General features: G+C 39.9%; 1 protein-coding gene across 2 annotated transcripts in view; it reads left to right on the forward strand.

Annotated features, from left to right (window-relative positions):
* The window catches only part of mtrr (5-methyltetrahydrofolate-homocysteine methyltransferase reductase), a 92,169-nt gene that overhangs the window by 24,589 nt on the left and 49,735 nt on the right, over positions 1–17,845 (forward strand). For both annotated transcript variants that reach the window (XM_041814185.1, XM_041814184.1), the window contains exons 10-12: positions 1,035–1,077; positions 15,461–15,641; positions 17,080–17,198. In XM_041814185.1, the coding sequence (XP_041670119.1) occupies positions 1,035–1,077; positions 15,461–15,641; positions 17,080–17,198 (343 nt within the window). The remainder of the gene's footprint in view (positions 1–1,034; positions 1,078–15,460; positions 15,642–17,079; positions 17,199–17,845) is intronic.

Genomic DNA, 17,845 nt, shown 5'->3' on the forward strand with positions numbered 1-17,845 from the left:
CAAACTTATTTTTCATATCACAAAGAAGATACTTTTTATCCTGACTTTCAAGAAGTCTCCAACAAGTGCATAAATATCCTTTCATCTTAGATCATAAGGCCTATACATTTCCCTAGATGTTTTTAAAGCATTTATCTTGAGTGTTTTTTGTGTGTCCATATGCCATAAGCCAGCAGTTTTTACTTTCTAGATAAATGCCCCTTTTGGTCTATTAGTGTCATTTGGAAGGTGGATGCAGTTTAATAAAAGCGTACTGTTTTTGTTTAAAACCTGAAAGTGTTTCATGGAAACCGAAGGAAAAATCCCAAACACCCCGACTCTAAGAGATGAAACACTTGTCAAAGTGCCGGGCTGTCATGCTAACACCCTGAGCTGTTTAGATGTTGTAGAAATCCAGAAAGAAAGCAGAGAGCAGATTTAGTCCAGCTGTTTGTCGGCCTGAGCAATTTAGCAGAAAAATGTGTTATTGTAAGGCCTTGGCTGCTACACATGGTGCAGCTTTACTTTACTGGGTCCATCTATTGCAGAGATACAAATTAAATGTAGGGGAGTACATCACACCACTCTCAATCACTTTTTTAGCCTTTGCAAAAAGTTGGTGGTTGTTTTGGAGGAGCAAAATTGCAAAAGTTGTTGCTAGGGGGTGAAAAGTTATCCTAACTCTTAATAAGTTTTGCTGATTTCTGTGACACATCCTCGCAGAGGTAATTCACGCCACATATTACCCAAAAGAGGGCACCTTCATGGCTGGCATTGAAATAAGGTCTGCATAAGCAATCTGTTTCCTACTGGCTCCACATCTGGACACTTGGGATTCCATAACCCTGAGTTAGTAATTTCATAAATATAGAAGTATGTCCTAGAAACAAGACTGCTACCTGGGTGGGGGGTTGCTGTGGATGGATTGGTAGGTGGATCGCCTCAATGGACCGAGATGACTTTCACTTATGTAGTCTCGTCTCTGTCATGGATGTCTGGGTAACAAAATCTCGGCGGTACAGCAGAGTGATTGACAGTTGTGCTTTGCTTTTCAGAGCATTTGCCGAAGCTGCAGTCCAGGCCCTATTCAGCAGCCAGGTAAGGTGACAGAAAATAAGGACTGCATGTATCTTAGAACAAATTTATTCCTACAAGGTGGTCTTTTCTCTGATAATATTTTTAAAGCATCATAATAGGCACAAATACAGAAAAAAGCAGTGGCATGGATATAGTTTCAAAGAGGTTTCGGCATTGTAAAAAATCATTACCCTACTTAGGCAGTTAACAATCCATAAAACCCCTTTTTCAGTGATTTTCAACAGCAGACTTACATCAACAAGCTTCTCTTTGTTTTTGTGATGCCGCAGATTATCTATGGCACAATAAAAGAGTAAGTGATACATTTCCCTCATTTGGAGACACTGCTTTTTTATCAGCTACTCCAGTCGTTTTCAAAGTGTGAGGCGGGCCTCCCCTGGGGGGTGCCACATGCTATAGAGTAGTGTTACTCAACCAAAGAGCCAAATTTTTGAAAAATACCTTTGCAAGATCCGCAATCTAAGAGGTGAAAAGTGGCAAAAACAGCTTGTAAAAGCAATAAAATTGGGTTAAAGATGGCAAAATGGTTCAAAAAGCAGCAAAAAATGGGTGAAAAGGGGCGAATATTGGGAGAAAAAGTGGAAAAATGGTCAGAAAGTAGCAGAAATGGGGGAGAAGTGATAAAAAAAAGTGAGTGGAAAGTGACTTAAATGGGCAAAAAGCAGTCAAGAGTGGCAAAAATGGTCAAAAAAGAGGAAACAAGTGGTATGTAATGGCAAAGGGTAGTTTTAATGGGCAAAAAGTGGCAAAAAATGGGAAGAAAAATACAGCAAAAAAGTGGGATAAAACTGGCAAAAATTGGGAAAAAGTGGCAAAAAGACGTCGCAATGAGCAAAAAAATGTGAAAAGGGATATTTAATTGCATTATAACTGAATAAGAGGGAATGGCAGATGTCCAAGGACATTTGCAAACCAAAATATCCAAAATATATTAATGTTAAAAATGTTTAAAGATTAGACATAAATGTTTGAAATGTTGTTTAATTTTTTTTTTCAGTTTGAATCCTTTTTGTGGGTGGGGGTCCACCGAAAGAATAATTTCTTCTGGGGGGGGGGGCTCACTCTTCCACACTTTGAAAACCACTGAACTACTCATCTACAACAAAAAATGCTTTCTTCAGCACATTTGTTTACATTTCTGAAATAAGTCGTTTTTTGTTTTTTTTTTCTTTACTTAAATAAGCTCAAAGCTATTTTTTCCTGAACTTAATAGTGTTTCAGAAAGAAAAGGTATTTCTGGAAATGTGATTTGTGAATTGTTAATGCTGGATGTGCTTCAGACTGTGAGCAGTGTTAGCCTTAAACGGAGACATGACAGTTAATAAACTCTCATATGCTTTAAAGCTCCTTTGAGGAACTTTAATTTTATTTTGATTTTTTCAAATTCTTTTTGCTAGGTTTTTTTTTCTTCTTTGGTGTTTTGTTTGAATAAAAACATGTGATGTTATGTAGTCATCAGATGCACCTCCTATTCTTGAAATTAGCTCAAAATAGGTAAAACAAATGTCTGTTTCTTTCAGTGTACTTTAAATTGTTCTGTGTCTACCCTGTTGCAGCAGAGTCGGACATAAAAATTTGCTGTGTAGAAGTAGTCAGTCTTGTCAGTAGTCATCTTGACCTATGCTTTGTCATATAGAGGCATTTCTATTAATTTCTGTCTGCTTCCTAACCAACTAAGAATTCGTTGCAAGGGCTTTGAACTTAGCACAAAAAGTAAAGAACATATGTGTTAGGTAGGTTATTTCTTTGTTGTAACAGTGCTTCTTGGCAATAAATCTTATACCGTTGGAAAGCCTGTTTATTAATAATAAAATAAATAAATGGTACCACATCTTTAAGGAACGTGCATTTGTGGGATGAGCAGCAGAGCTGAGTATGTGGGTTGCACTCATGATTTGCCAAGTTTTCAAAATTTTCTCTGCTAATGCCAAACAGCTGATTCTGCTGTTGCTATCAACTCTTGTTTTGAGCTTCTGGTATCCCAAGGTGCCGACAACCAGGTGCCTGATTGGAACTGGATTGTCAGCACCTGTGAGCATGGACCTTGCTACAGGGGTCAGTAGATGTGTGCTCCCCTTTTAAAACCTAGCTCCATACCCCCACCATCTGATCCTGTTCTGGTCCCTCTAGACATTTCAGAGCCGAGTAGAGATGTGCTTCCCAGTGCTACTCACCTCTGTCCCTAACTTGTTATTTTGAATTAAGGAGTCTTTTCACCAAACTCTACTCCATAAGATACACTATATACACTATATACTTTCCTTGACTCACATATGAACTTACAGTGTATAACAAATTTATTAGACCACCCTAACCCTAACCAAAGTAAGGTTTATGCCACAGCTGACCTAAATTAACAGCATTGGTAATTACCAAAATCATTTTGTATGTTTCTGCAGTGGTTAATACACTAACATGTAGAAGCTCTTTAACCAAAATATTTTTTATGCTAAAATATAATCATTATTGTTATCCATGAATTTTCAAATTTGCTGATTACAAAAAAAACTGAAAAATAGTAAAGCACATAAATATTTCTTGATTAATAGGGCAAATTATATTTAATTACTTATATATTTATTTATCTAGAAAAGTGAGTTTTAGTGGTTGAATGTTATGCTTGATTAATTTCTGACTTCTCAGAGAAGCCCAGTGAGCCAGCTCAAAATTGGGTGAATTCAGTTTGAAATTCCTCATTCCTGTTCAAAATGGTAAAACGTGGAGAGCTCACTGAAAATGAAAGAGTCCGCATTAAAGCACTTCAGTATGCTGGATGGGCTCTGAGACAAATATGACAGGTGGTCTAATACATTTGTGAAGCACTGTATGTGACATCCCTCTCTTAATCCATAGGGTTTGATTTGACGTCGGTCCACCCTTTGCAGTTATAACAGCTTCAACTCTTCTGGGAAGGCTTTCCACAAGGTTTAGGAGTGTGTTTATGGGAATTTTTGACCATTCTTCCAGAAGCACATTTATGAAGTCACACACTGATGTTGGATGAGAAGGCCTGGCTCTCAGTCTCCGCTCTAATTCATCCCAAAGGTGTTCTATCGGGTTGAGGTTAGGGCTCTGTGCAGGCCAGTCAAGTTCATCCACACCAAACTCTCTCATCCATGTCTTTATGGACCTTGCTTTGTGCACTGGTGCACAGTCATGTTGGAACAGGAAGGGGCCATCCCCAAACTGTTCCCACAAAGTTGGGAGCATGGAATTGTCCAAAATCTCTTGGTATGCTGAAGCATTCAGAGTTACTTTTAGTGGAAGTAAGGGGCGAAGCCCAGCTCCTGAAAAACAACCCCACACCATAATCACTCCTCCACCAAACTTTACACTTGGCACAGTGCAGTCAGACAAGTACCGTTCTCCTGGCAACCGCCAAACCCAGACTCATCCATCAGATTGCCAGATGGAGAAGAGCGATTCGTCACTCCAGAGAATGTGTCTCCACTGCTCTAGAGTCCAGTGGCGGCGTGCTTTACCCCACTGCATCCGACGCTTTGCATTGCACTTGGTGATGTATGGCTTGGTTGGCCATGGAAACCCATTCCATGAAGCTGTCTAAGCACTGTTCTTGAGCTAATCTGAAGGCCACATGAAGTTTGGAGGTCTGTAACGATCGACTCTGCAGAAAGTTGGTGACCTCTGCGCACTATGCGCCTCAGCATCCGCTTACCCCGCTCCGTCATTTTACTCAGCCTACCACTTTGTTGGCTGAGTTGCTGTCGTTCCCAATTGCTTCCACTTTGTTATAATATACTGGCAGTTGACTGTGGAATATTTAGGAGTGAGGAAATTTCATGACTGGATTTGTTACACAGGTGGCATCCTATCACAGTACCACGCTGGAATTCACTGAGCTCCTGAGAGCAAGCCATTCTTTCACAAATGTTTGTAGAAACAGTCTGCATGCCTAGGTGCTTGATTTTATACACCTGTGGCCATGGAAGTGATTGTAACATCTGATTTCCATTATTTGGATAGGGGAGTGAATACTTTTGGCAATTTAGTGTATATAAACTGAATAGAAATCATGTTTTTATTTAATGGATGAATTTTACACAAGTAGGGAGAAAATAAGTTAAAAAATGTCCTTCCTGGCTAACGCTGCAAGCAGTCCCAGAATGCTTTGTGAGTGGCTCATTGCACAAACCCGTAGTGGCACTGTAGAGTTACAGCATTTCTCCTTTATTTGAAGTGTATCCAAGAAACAGAAACATCTGTTTCTGCTAAGTAAAGACACCGAATGGAGTGCAGATTTTGTTGACCATCATTGCCTTTGTTCTGAACAAAAATGAAGCAACAGAGGAGAGCAGAGCTGAGCACTGCATCTCTATTCATTATTGCTTGTTAATGTTTGACTGAGAACAAGAGCTGGGTAATTAATCGAAAAATCAACAAAAACACGCCATGTCAATGATTTCAATTTTTTTTCCCTGGTAATATGTGACCAAAGCTGGTAAAAAGTCCTGCAAGTCGTCCGAGGTCATTTTTGAGTTTTTTACACATTATGAAAGCGTAGATTCCAAGCTTTCAAATGGTGTATCATACACCTTAATCGGATCATATTTTACAAAGATATGCTCATATGAATGTTAACTTCTAGTTCCTGTCTGTTCTGAGAAAAACAGGCTCAAAGCTTCAGGACTTCTCCTACCTTCAGGCAGGCTGGGAGATGGGCGTGAACAATAGGGCCACATTTACATGAAGTCCACCCAAACCAAACTTCTGAATTGGACTGGTGACGCTCATCAAAATATTCCCACAGGAAATCCGCCGTCATCAAACTGAACTGGGAACAATGGCAGACTGAGCGGCCAATTATCACCCCGCAGTTTCGCTTTCCCCTCCCCTCAATATCCTTGCAGCAACTGCAAGAATAGGGCATTTTAAAACACAAAATTAATGCTTTTAAATATCACATTTGTGTTACTTTTTTCATCGAATGAGTAGTTGAAATGTCGGACTTGCATAAAATGAGAAAAAACGAAAAATGATCATTTTGAAGAAAACGACTTTGTATCCATTTTTCTCAACCACCGGAATGCCGACTTGCAGGAACTTTATCTGGCTTCAGTCACATATCTCTCTCTACTGATGCACCACCCCCTTAAAATCAAACTACTAGCTGTGTAGTCACATGATAGGCAGCCAGGTAGTTTCATTTCAGCTGTGTATTTTGATTTCAGTTGTCTCAATAAATAACCTTAAAGTGTTCATCTTTGCATGTTCCTCTCAGTTATTTGTTTTAAAATTATACAAATATTTACAGAACAAACAGAGTCGGAGGTTGAGGGTGGAATAATCGTTCATTAATCGTAATCAAGGTAAAAAAAGAAGCCCAATTAATCATGATTTTGATTTTTGCTATAGTCGCCCAGCTCTACTGAGAACCCCCTGTACATACCAAGCTTTTAAGAGGAGATATGGTTGAGACAAGATAAACAGAGATGTTTTTCTGATTTCTATTGAGATTATAGCAAGATAAGCATTAAGCCATATATTTTTAAAATAATTGGACACTATTTTGTAAATATTTTGTCTCTCTTCAGTCATCACTATAAATCAATAAAATCCTCCACATAGGTGTTTGATGCTGCCAGGCAATAGAGTTTGTTTCACATAATGATGTTTCAATTTTTGAACTATTTTCAGCAAAGAAAAGTATTGCTTTCTGCTGGCAATGTGCTGCTCTGCCACCTTCTTCGCAGTGGAGCTCTCAAATTGCGACATTTGACAGGGTTTATTATAACGTCAAAGAGAGGCTCCATGAATAATATAAAGTGTGGCATAAGGTTTTTGATTTTTTAAGACATTCAGAAACTTTCTTTAGAAAAGTGATGAAGCCATGTTGAAGGTGATGGTTTTGCCAGTGTATGTGTGCTGTTTTGCAGATGTAATTCCCAAATGAGCTTAATGAATACTGATAAAAACCTGAACAGATGATGGTAATGTAATCATGTGTAGTTTTAGCCAGTTGTGCTTATTTTAAATAGACTTAAGTGTTCCATCTTTTGCCCACTTAGCTTGTCATTGATTTCCTCTTCCTGTTAAGCTAGTACCCATTAGGTTTGCTTTAAAACTCATGTGGAACAGCAACATCTAACGCAATGTCAAAACTTCTCCTCTCCTCTGATTAATCCCTCACTTAGCAGTGTGTGTGTGCGTGTGTGGGTGTGTGTGGGTGTGTGTGGGGGTGTGTGTGGGTGTGGGGGTGTGTGTGGGTGTGGGTGTGTGCATGTTTAAGGATGCCTGTGTGTGTATATAGGGAGAAAGGGAGTGGGCAGGAGAGACAGTGGTTGTAGTTTATCAGATGCTGCAGAGACATTAGAGGCCTGCATTATTGATGCTGTGGTCAATAGAGGTCTCTGGTGGCCCACAGGAACTGGAGAGTGAAGGATGAGGGAGCGTGAGAGTTCCTCGGCCAACAGCGAAGACCAGAATATAGAGGAAGGAGGGAAAGTTTTATTGAAGCAAGACAGACAAGAATTTACTTATTTTTCCACTACTGGCAGTAGTTTTTAGTCGAGAATGAGGTAGAATAAGGTTGTGAATCAGGTCGAAGTCATGTGTGAAGACTCTTTCACAACAAGGGTTACAGAAGACATATTATTTGTGTGTTGTAATGTAAAATGGTAAATGAACTTATGCTTGTATGCATTTTCTTGGCCTTTCACTACTCAATGCACTTTTTACACTGCAGGTCACACTCATCTTTAAAAGGGACCCTGCATGATCAGACAAGCTCATCTTGTTGGATAGATATTTGTATGTTTCAAATGTATATTAAACTAAAAAATCACTAAATATCCCACATATCTGCATTTTGAGTATATTTCAGCTCATAAACTCAGCAGGAGACCCCTGTGTTTTGATCCACGCCGATAGTTTGATGTCACGGTTCCGCAGAGCTCCTCTCTGTTGCTAAGCAGTCACGGTTTTTCAGATGGTTTTGCTGCTTGCAGCTGTTGCTGCCATGAGTTTGGTTGGTTTTGTCTCCCTGCTGTCAAAGCTCTGTCATTCCTCCTACGTTTTACCTCAATAAAACTCCTACAAGTGACTGGACTCAGTGTATAGTGGAAGCGTGCTGGGAGCTTTTCAAAATAAAAGTATTATGTACATACAAATGTTTCTCCAAAGAAATGCTAAAGTGGACTGTCATTTGAAAGGCACAAACTGGAAGTCCTTTCATATTGTGTTTATCTTTAACTGAACTGTGTGGAAACTGAAAGCCTCATAAAGAAGAGAAGTTCGGGGAGCAACTTTATTAAACAGACGCATTTTAGCTTGTGGCCTTCATCTATTTCATCAGAAACAGATTTCAAACATTTTCTACCCATTTGGACATACATATTTGCTACAACAATGTAAATATGGCTCTGTATTTATCATTTTCCTTTCTAGACAGATAACTGCTCATGGTGCAAATATAAAATAGAAGAGACCTCAAATTTTAGAATTCTCCGTGCGTAAGACGTCCTGCGTTTCTGAGATGCTGCCAGTTTGAAACAGGTTACTGCATAGCAACGGAGAGGATTACCGCGAACTGTGATGTCACGGCGCCAGCGCGGGCCAAAACATGACGGTCTCCTGGTGAATTTATAAACTCAAATGACTCAAAATGCAGATATCTTGTGAGTTTTTTAGTTCAATATGTATATGAGAGATAAAAATATCTATCCAACAAGATGAAGTTGTCTGATCATGCAGGGTTCTTTTTAACAACCATTCACACACTGATTGCATAGACTGCTATGTAAAGTGGCTATCATCAACTGATCTGATTTAGTTAATACGACTCTGGCAAAGCAGTGTGAGCAATTTTGGGTTAAGTGCCTTAACCATGCGCTTGTTGACATGTGGCTGCAGAAGCTGGGGAACGACCCATGATTTTCTCGTTGACATTACAGCTATTTTACAGTCTTTAGTGTAGTAACTTGTAAGTAAACTTCTGTCCAATCACTGCTTAGTTGCAACCCCACTTGTGATGAATCATCCCCAAAAAATTAAAACTTATAATTATAGAGTAATTTAAAGCTAGGGATGGGCGATATGAACTTAAAAAATGTATCTCAATATTTTGCTGTATTTATTGTGACAATATAAATCATGATAAAAAATAGCACCACTCAACACAACCTTTTTGGCTAGGTGAAATGTATCAAATGGGCTGCTTAACTACACCAGCTACATATAAATTAGTGCTGGGTATTGCCACTCATTGCATGAATCGATTTAATTCCGATTCTCAAGGCCCCGGTTTGATTCAGTTCTCGATTCAATATCAATTCATGTAGGGATATTTTAGTAAAAAACCTAACTTTTTTCCACATTTAAGACATTTAAAGAGAAATTTAGTTGGAAATAGTAAAAAGAATGTTCCAACTTGGCACATTATTAAAAATTGTAGGGTTTGCATTAAAAATTGACCCTAAACTAGTACTATTTACATCAATATTTTACCTCCATGTAGCCCATTTCTTTTGTCCAGTTTGCCGCTGTAGTGTTTAAATTCTAAATGCAGTCTGATATCGTCTTTTAAGTCTGGAGGTTCCTTCATTGGAGCAGAGCTGCCAGGCTCTACCATGTTTGTTTTTACAGAGATAAGTCACTTACTGCAAGTCCAAGTTGAAACTCTTGTTGTTAAATGAATAATAAGTAAAAATGCTAAATTATTTTTAACGAAGTTTGATTAAGTCCATGATGTATAAATGCACTGAAACTTGTATTGTGGTGGTAGTAGTAATAGTCTTATTTCAGATATAGGGCATACAGTGTGGGGCTTTAATGTTTATCTGTCCCTCTACCATATACGTCTGTCTGTCCGCTGTCTGTGAGGTGTGTACTTAAGACAGACACCTATGCACCTAAAAGACAGAACCCACAGCACTCATAAAAAGAAACATGCATCATGCTATCTATCATATTATGGACATTGTGTGTTGTTGTAAATGTTAGATTATGCTAACTTTATAGAAAATCTACGAGATGCGAGTTTATTACTCATATCTTTCTAAATATTAGATTAAGCACTCTGTCATTTCCTTGTGTAAACAGTGGGGCATTGCATAATTTGCGCGGCTGTGAAACAGAGGAATAGAAGGTCGTAAAATAAAGCACACTGTGCAAATTACCGTTGTCTGCTCCACGTCTGATTTCCTGTAACCAAACCATTTTTATCATGGAGGTAGCGCTTCGTTTAACAACTAACTCATCCTCTGTTTCAATTCCGCCTTCCGCCATGTTTATTATGCTTCTGCATGTGAGTTATGAGTGCGTAGCAGTGATGACGTATGTGTGCGCAATAGTCATAGACATGGTATATCGCAAACGATAAGATATCGCCCATTTCTATTTAAAGCTGTCCACCTAATTACTAGGAGGTTTTCTGTAGGTTGTTGGAGGAAATTTTGTTGAAGTAACTATAATACCAATGGCTCACTATAGTGACTTGGCACCACTGGTGGTCGTTTTGAAAAGGATTAAGCCTCAATTTTAAGTACTGTGGTATGTTTTTTTTAATTAAACATCCAGCTAGCACTATTACAGCCTGAAATTTTTAAGGTATATTTTCTGAATTTGAATCTTTATCAAGGGGGTAACTGGACTTGATTTGGGTTTTTGAAGAACATTTTGCTGAAAAAGCCTTTTTCAGGCGAGACGAAGCATCAATCCTCAGTCAAGTCCAGTTGCCCCCTTGACAGAGATTTGGATAACCATTACCTGGAAGATAGGAACCTACACATACAGTCGCTAGAAAAAGTATGTGAACCCTTTGAGATTTCTTGGATTTCTGCATAAATTGGTCATCAAGTGTGTTCCGATCTTCATCTAAGTCACACCAATAGACAAACACAGTCTGCTTAAACTAATACTGCGCAAAAAATTACATGTTTTCATGTTTTTATTGATCAAACCATTTAACATTCACAGTGCAGGGTGGAAAAAATATGTGAACCCCTAGGCTAATGACTTCTCCAAGGGCTAATTGGAGCCAGGAGTCAGCCAACCTGGAGTCCAATCAATGTGATGAGATTGGATGTGTTGGTTAAAGCTGCCCTGCCCTATAAAAAACACACACCAGTGTTGAATTTGCTGTTCTCAAGAAGCATTGCCTGATGTGAACCATGCCTGGCACAAAAGAGCTCTCAGAAGACCTACGATTAAGAATTGTTGACTTGCATGAAGCTGGAAAGGGTTAAAAAAGTATCTCTAAAAGCCTTGATGTTCATGTGTCCACGGTAAGACAGACTGTCTACAAATGGAGAAGGTTCAGCACTGTTGCTACTCTCTCTAGGCGTGGTCATCCTGCAAAGATGACTGCAAGAGCATGGCGCAGAACGCTCAATGAGGTGAAGAAGAATCCTAGAGTGTCAGCTAAAGACTTACAGACATCTCTGGCACATGCTAACATTTGTGTTGACAAATCTACAATAAGTAATACATTAAACAAGAACGGAGTTCATGGGAGGACACCATGGAGGAAGCCACTGCTGTCCAAAAAACACATTGCTGCATGTTTGAAGTTTACAAAAGAGCACCTGGATGTTCCACAGCACTACTGGCAAAATATTCTGTCCATAGCTGAAACCAAAATTGAGTTGTTTAGAAGGAACACACAACGCTATGTGTGGAGAAAAAAAGGCACAGCACACCAACATCAAAACCTCATCCCAACTGTGAAATATGGTGGAGGGGCCTTCATGGTTTGGGGCTGCTTTGCTGCCTCAGGGCCTGGACGGATTGCTGTCATTGACGGAAAAATGAATTCCCAATTTTATCAAGACATTTTGCAGGAAAACTTAAGACCATCTGTCCACCAACTGAAGCTCAACAGAGGATGGGTGATGCAACAGGACAACAACCCAAAGCATAGAAGTAAATCAACAACAGAATGGCTTCAACAGAAGAAAATACACCTTCTGGAGTGGTCCAGTCAGAGTCCTGACCTCAACCCGATTGAGATGCTGTGGCATGATCTCAAGAGAGCAATGCACACCAGACATCCCAAGAATATTGCTGAACTGAAACAGTTTTGTAAAGAGGAATGGTCCAAAATTCCTCCTGACCGTTGTGCAGGTCTGATCTGCAACTATGTACAGGAAATGTTTGGTTGAGGTTATTGCTGCCAAAGGAGGGTCAACCAGTCATTAGCCTAGGGGTTCACATACTTTTTCCACCCTGCACTGTGAATGTTTACATGTTTTGTTCAATAAAAACATGAAAACATATCATTTTGTTGTGCAGTATTAGTTTAAGCAGACTGTGTTTGTCTATTGTTGTGAATTAGATGAAGATCAGAACACATTTGATGACCAATTTATGCAGAAATCCAAGAAATCTCAAAGGGTTCACATACTTTTTCTAGCAACTGTATATTTTCTGAGATGCCCAAGTTCTGATGCTTTCTCTGTTTGTGGTACTAGTAACTAAATAAAGTTAAGTATGCGTCTTTAATGGTGGTGTTTTAAACATGCTGTTCACTGTCTGGATGCCTCAGGGATGTGGTTTTCATGATATAAATTGAATACTAATTGCTAATATGGAATTTTAGATTTACTGAACTGAAGATTTGACCAAGTGAATCAAGGATGTTAATATAATGTGGAAGGTGGAGGAAAAATCCCGTTTGAAGTCTAACAGTGATGTTTACATATATTAATCGCTAAAATGCTCTTATGATCAAGTTTTGTGTCTCTTACGATGAAAAATCTGGGTTTGATAGAAGAGATAGAAATAGAAAGCCTTTATTGTCATTGTCTGACTTGCACACAATGAAATTAGGAGCGCTGCTCCATTTGGTGCAATGTACAATAAATAAACAAACAGTAAACACAACATAAAAAAAGACAAATATTAAGAGAAGTAAACATACTGAAGTTGCAGTGTGTATTGTGTGTGGGGGGGGGGATTGCACGTAGATTTATTGCATATGAGGAGATGTGTAGTTTTGTGTTGATGGGTGTTCAGAGTGCTCATGGCTCTGGGGAAGGAACTGTCTCTGAGTCTATTTGTCCTGGTCTTGTGCAACTTGTAGTGCCAGCCTGAGAGCAACAGGTTAAACATGTGGTGACCAGGGTGGGATGGGTCCTTTACAATGTTTGTAGCTCTGCTTAAATAGCAAGAGCTCGCAATATTGTCCAGGGAGGGTAGAGAGCAACCAGAGATCTTCTGGTTCATGTTGATCACTCTCTGTAGAGTTCTCCTGTCTGCTGCTGAGCACCCAGCGTACCACACTGTGACGCAGTGTGCCAAGATGCTCTCCACGGTGGCTCTGTAGAAGTCTACAAGCAGCTTCTCTTCCAGGTTGATTCTCCTGAGCACCCTCAGGAAGTGGCGTCGCTGCTGAGCCTTCTTCACCACTGCCTTGGTGTTTGCAGACCAGGAGAAGTTGTCCATGATGTGGACAGGAATTTGAAGGAATTTGAAGGTGTGGACCCTTTCAACACAGTTCCCATTTATGATTAGTGGGGCAAGGTCCGTGCTGCGTTTCCGGAAGTCCAGGATGAGTTCTTTTGTCTTTGTGGTGTTCAGTGAGAGGTTGTTGGCAGAACACCACACTGACAGGTTCCCAACCTCATCTCTGTAGGCTGACTCGTCTCCACCTGAGATGGGCCTGACCATGGTGGTGTCGTTGGCGAATCTGGTGATGGAGTTGGAGGGATGGGTCGGTGTACAGTCATATGAGAGTACAAGAGTGGACTCAGTACACATCCCTGTGGGGAGCCAGTGTTTAGTGTGATGATGGGGGAGAGGTGGGGGCCGACTCTGACAGGAAGTCCTTGATCCATCTACAGATGGAAGTGGAGAGACCAAGATGGGAGAGCTTCTCAGTTAGAATGTCCAAGGTTATTGTGTTTAAGGCTGAGCTGTAGTCCACAAAAAGCATCCTCACATAATTCCCCTGGTGCTCCAGGTGGCTCAGTGCAGTGTGAAGAGCTATGGCAATGGCATCCTCAGTAGAACGGTTTGCTCTACAGGCGAACTGGCTGGGGTCCAGTGTGGGAGGAAGTATGGCCTTGATGTGGTTTGCGAACAGCTTTTCGAAGCACTTCATGATCACAGGCGTAAGTGCCACAGGCCTGTAACCATTCAAGCTGTGAATGGCTGGCTTCTCGGGGACAGGGATTATGGTGGCAGATTTCAGACAGGATGGGATGATGGACTGTGACAGGGAACAGAAGATAGTGGTGAAAACCCCAGCCAGCTGGTCAGCACAAGCCTTGAGCACCTTCCCAGGTACTCCATCTGGTCCTGCAGCCTTCCCAGGGTTTACAGTCCTCAACACATGTCTGACTTCGTGTGTCAGTGTGCCGCTGCAGAGGGGAGGTCGCTGTGGTGTGACTGTGCCTGGTCTTATAGTCTCAAAACGGGCAAAGAAATGGTTTAATTCCTCTGCCAGTGAGGCGTCACCATTTACAGTCACCTTGTTATTGTCTTTATAGGTGGTGATGTGCTGTATTCCCTGCCAAATCTTCCTTGGGTTATTGTCAGTGAAGTGCTCCTCAATTTTCCTTTTATAGGCCCCCTTGGCTTCTCTGATGACTCTCCTCAGGTCCGCTCTGGCCGCACTGTAGAGGGTCCTGTCACCAAACCTGAAAGCAGTGTTCCGGTGCTTTAGGACCTTATCACCTTATCACCTTACCAGCTACCTTATCAGATAGCTCAAAATCCTTGAAGATACTGAGCTTTTTATTTTGTCAGCTGTTTTTTCTTCTTGCATAGTCATTTACTACACACATCTTTAACTACTGGTACAGAAGATCGCTTCTACTAATTACAGCCCACTAAAGGTGAGGTATATCGAAGTGGCCCAGTCAGCCTTATATTTTTCTGAACGTGGCAGTTTGGTTACCTCTGATGTAAAACTTCATACTAACAATCTTCTTTATGTAATTAGTTGAGCATAAAAATCATCTAGTTTAATTAAATTTAGTCAAAGACTTAAACATTTTGAAGGGCAGCATTGATAAAGCAATAGTAGTACCAAACTATATTTGACAGGCTTGTGGGGCCAAGTCAGACTGAAAATCATTGAGAAACACTTCTAGATCCTGATAATTCAGCCCATCTTTATGTTTGAGGCTGTTTGTGTAAAATGTTGATGTTTGGCTCTTTGAGTGTCTGTTCAACTAGGGTTTTTGTAAAGGATGTTTGTATGAGTATAAAAGCATTATTGGTATATTTTCTTTGGAATTTTGTGTCCCTCATATAACTTGTCCCTGGTACTCATCTGTTTTCCCTTTACTCTCCTCTGTTTCACTGATTTTCCCTTCATCCCCCTGCTTGTCACTGTCTGTATCCCTTTGACTGTTTTTCACTGTTGTTTTCTTCTGTCGCTCTCTACCTCCACCTAAAACTCTCTGTGGTACCATTTCTACAGCTCCTGCCTCAGACACCCAGGAAAGCTACGTTTTGTCTTCAACATAGTTGAGTTACCAGCATGCTCTGTTCGGCCTGTGGGAAGGCAAGGCTTGTGTACCGGCTGGCTGTTTGACCTCATCAGTCCTGTCCTGTTTTTGCCTGGAAAGAATGAATCCTCGGGCAGCCCAGACCTGCCAAAGGTAATGAGTACAGTGGAAAATGGAGAGCTGAAGCTGGATTGTGCAAGCTTGTGAACTTTTGGTCTCAGTAGATATATTTCTTCAGTAATGCTCATGATTGCTATAAATGTTCAGGTGCTGGTTGTAACCGCTGTAGTCACAGAGAGAATAAAAAACAACTCCTGGCTAGGTGGAACACATATTTAGCACTACTTACTATCATCCCTTCTTTAATGTAGTGTTGTTTATGTGAAAATGTCAAAAGATTTGTTCTGTCTGTTCTGTTTCGGTCATAAAAGTTCACAAGGTTGTAGTCAAAAGACCATTTTTGCAGTATTTTCCTCAATCTGTGTAACTTGAAACATTTGAGATTTAACCTGTTTTACCACATTTAGAACTACTGTGGAAACTATTTTTATGCTTTAACCTCCTGAGACCTGAGTTTTTTTCAGTTCCTCCCACTTATCTGGGATAAGTAGGACCTGATAAGTTAAAACATCAGCCTTGTCTCTAAAAGGGAATTTCTCTGAATTTTTTATTTCCAAAACAAATTCCTTTAAATTTCAAGGAAATGTCCTTGTGAAAATGTATGTGAAAATTCTTAAACATTGTTTTAAAGTATACCATGATACGTACCCCAGATTTCTTTAGATAGTCCTCAAATCTTTCAGTTAAAACATAAAAGATAAGATATTCCTTCATTAGTCCCACAAGGGGAAATTCCAAATTCCATGTTAAATCCTGAAAAATATTCCCCCGAAATTTATCTGCAAAATTTTTAATAAAATGTATAAATACATTCCTGAAATTCCATGAAAAATACATCCATACAAATTCCCTGAAATTTCCATGAAAATTTGTGAAAATTTTAAAGGACAATCCCAAAGTCCTAATCCAGCACGAAAGATATTTCCCAAATTCTCAAGAAAATGCCAAACAAATTCAAAGAAAATGTCCTCAAAAACTCCCAAAATATGCAAACATATCCCAGAAATTTCCATGAAAGTACTTGATAAATTCCGAGCAAATTCTCCTAAATATCAAAACAGCAAATTATTCAAACATCTAAAGCCAGTAACTTAAACTTCAATGGACATTCTAGACTATTATCTGAAAAATTCCAATAGCAGAAATTATTACATTATATTATTGTAGGAGAGCAAAAATGTGATGTCCTCATATGTGTATGCAGTCTCTTAAGAGGTTAAACACAAAGAAAGAACACGCTTCAGGCCAGTTTGTATATGATTAATGAAGGAATTAATTTAAATTAGGGCAAGTAAATCCTCTCTACCAAGGACTCTGTGGATTCTAGCTGGAGCTCATGAGTATTCCTATTAGCATGTCTTCAGAATATTAAGCAGATCAATTAATAGATTGGTAAGCCCACAGCAGCTTCTCAACACTGTTGTAATTACTCTCATTATTTTAAATTCTTGCTAATGGCCTCTGACCTCAGATCCATGTGAAGCTGAGACCAGACTGCACCTTCCGGCCTCCCTCTGACCTGTCGGTGCCCTTTATAATGGTTGGACCCGGCACAGGAATCGCACCCTTCATCGGCTTCCTCCAGCAAAGGTACGGCAAATTAAATAAATAAATAAATAATGCATTACATTGTTAGCTTGCACTACAATTAGTCATGTTTTTACAGGGGATGTACATGATAAGCTGAATAAATTAATAGATATCACCCCCTTTATAGTCGGATCTAGAATTACTTGCTTGTTAAAGTGATATCTTTATTCATATGGCCACACATTGCTGATTAAATGTTTTGTTTAAACTGTAAGACAGTGACCATCCACCAGAGGGGTCTGTAGCTCAGTTGTATAAGCCCGTTTTCTTAGCTCTGCTGCCTGGACGTAAACCAGCACAGTGGGTGGATTGCATTTTAAAAAGGGGGAGCGGAGGGTGTGTTCCAGTTGTAAGATACCACACTACTCAGGGAAAATCTACATTAGGATGCTGGAAGGAGATGCTGGCAGACTTTCAAACCTCGGTTACAGAAGGAACAATGCTGAATCCATCCTGGCTGTGAGACAGTAGACCCATTCACCATTGCAAGACTTCTTGAAGAGGCATGGAAGTTTGTTCATCCAGTGTACATGTGTTTTGCAAAGAGTTATCCAGTCCCTGTGTAACTAAAGTTAGAGTTGTGTCTGAATCATTGGCACAAAGTCAGATATGTTCCCAGAGCATGTTGACCTCTGCCAGGGCTACCC

This window comes from Cheilinus undulatus, linkage group 19 (genome assembly GCF_018320785.1).
Source record: "Cheilinus undulatus linkage group 19, ASM1832078v1, whole genome shotgun sequence".
NCBI classification, from domain to species: Eukaryota; Metazoa; Chordata; class Actinopteri; order Labriformes; family Labridae; genus Cheilinus; species Cheilinus undulatus.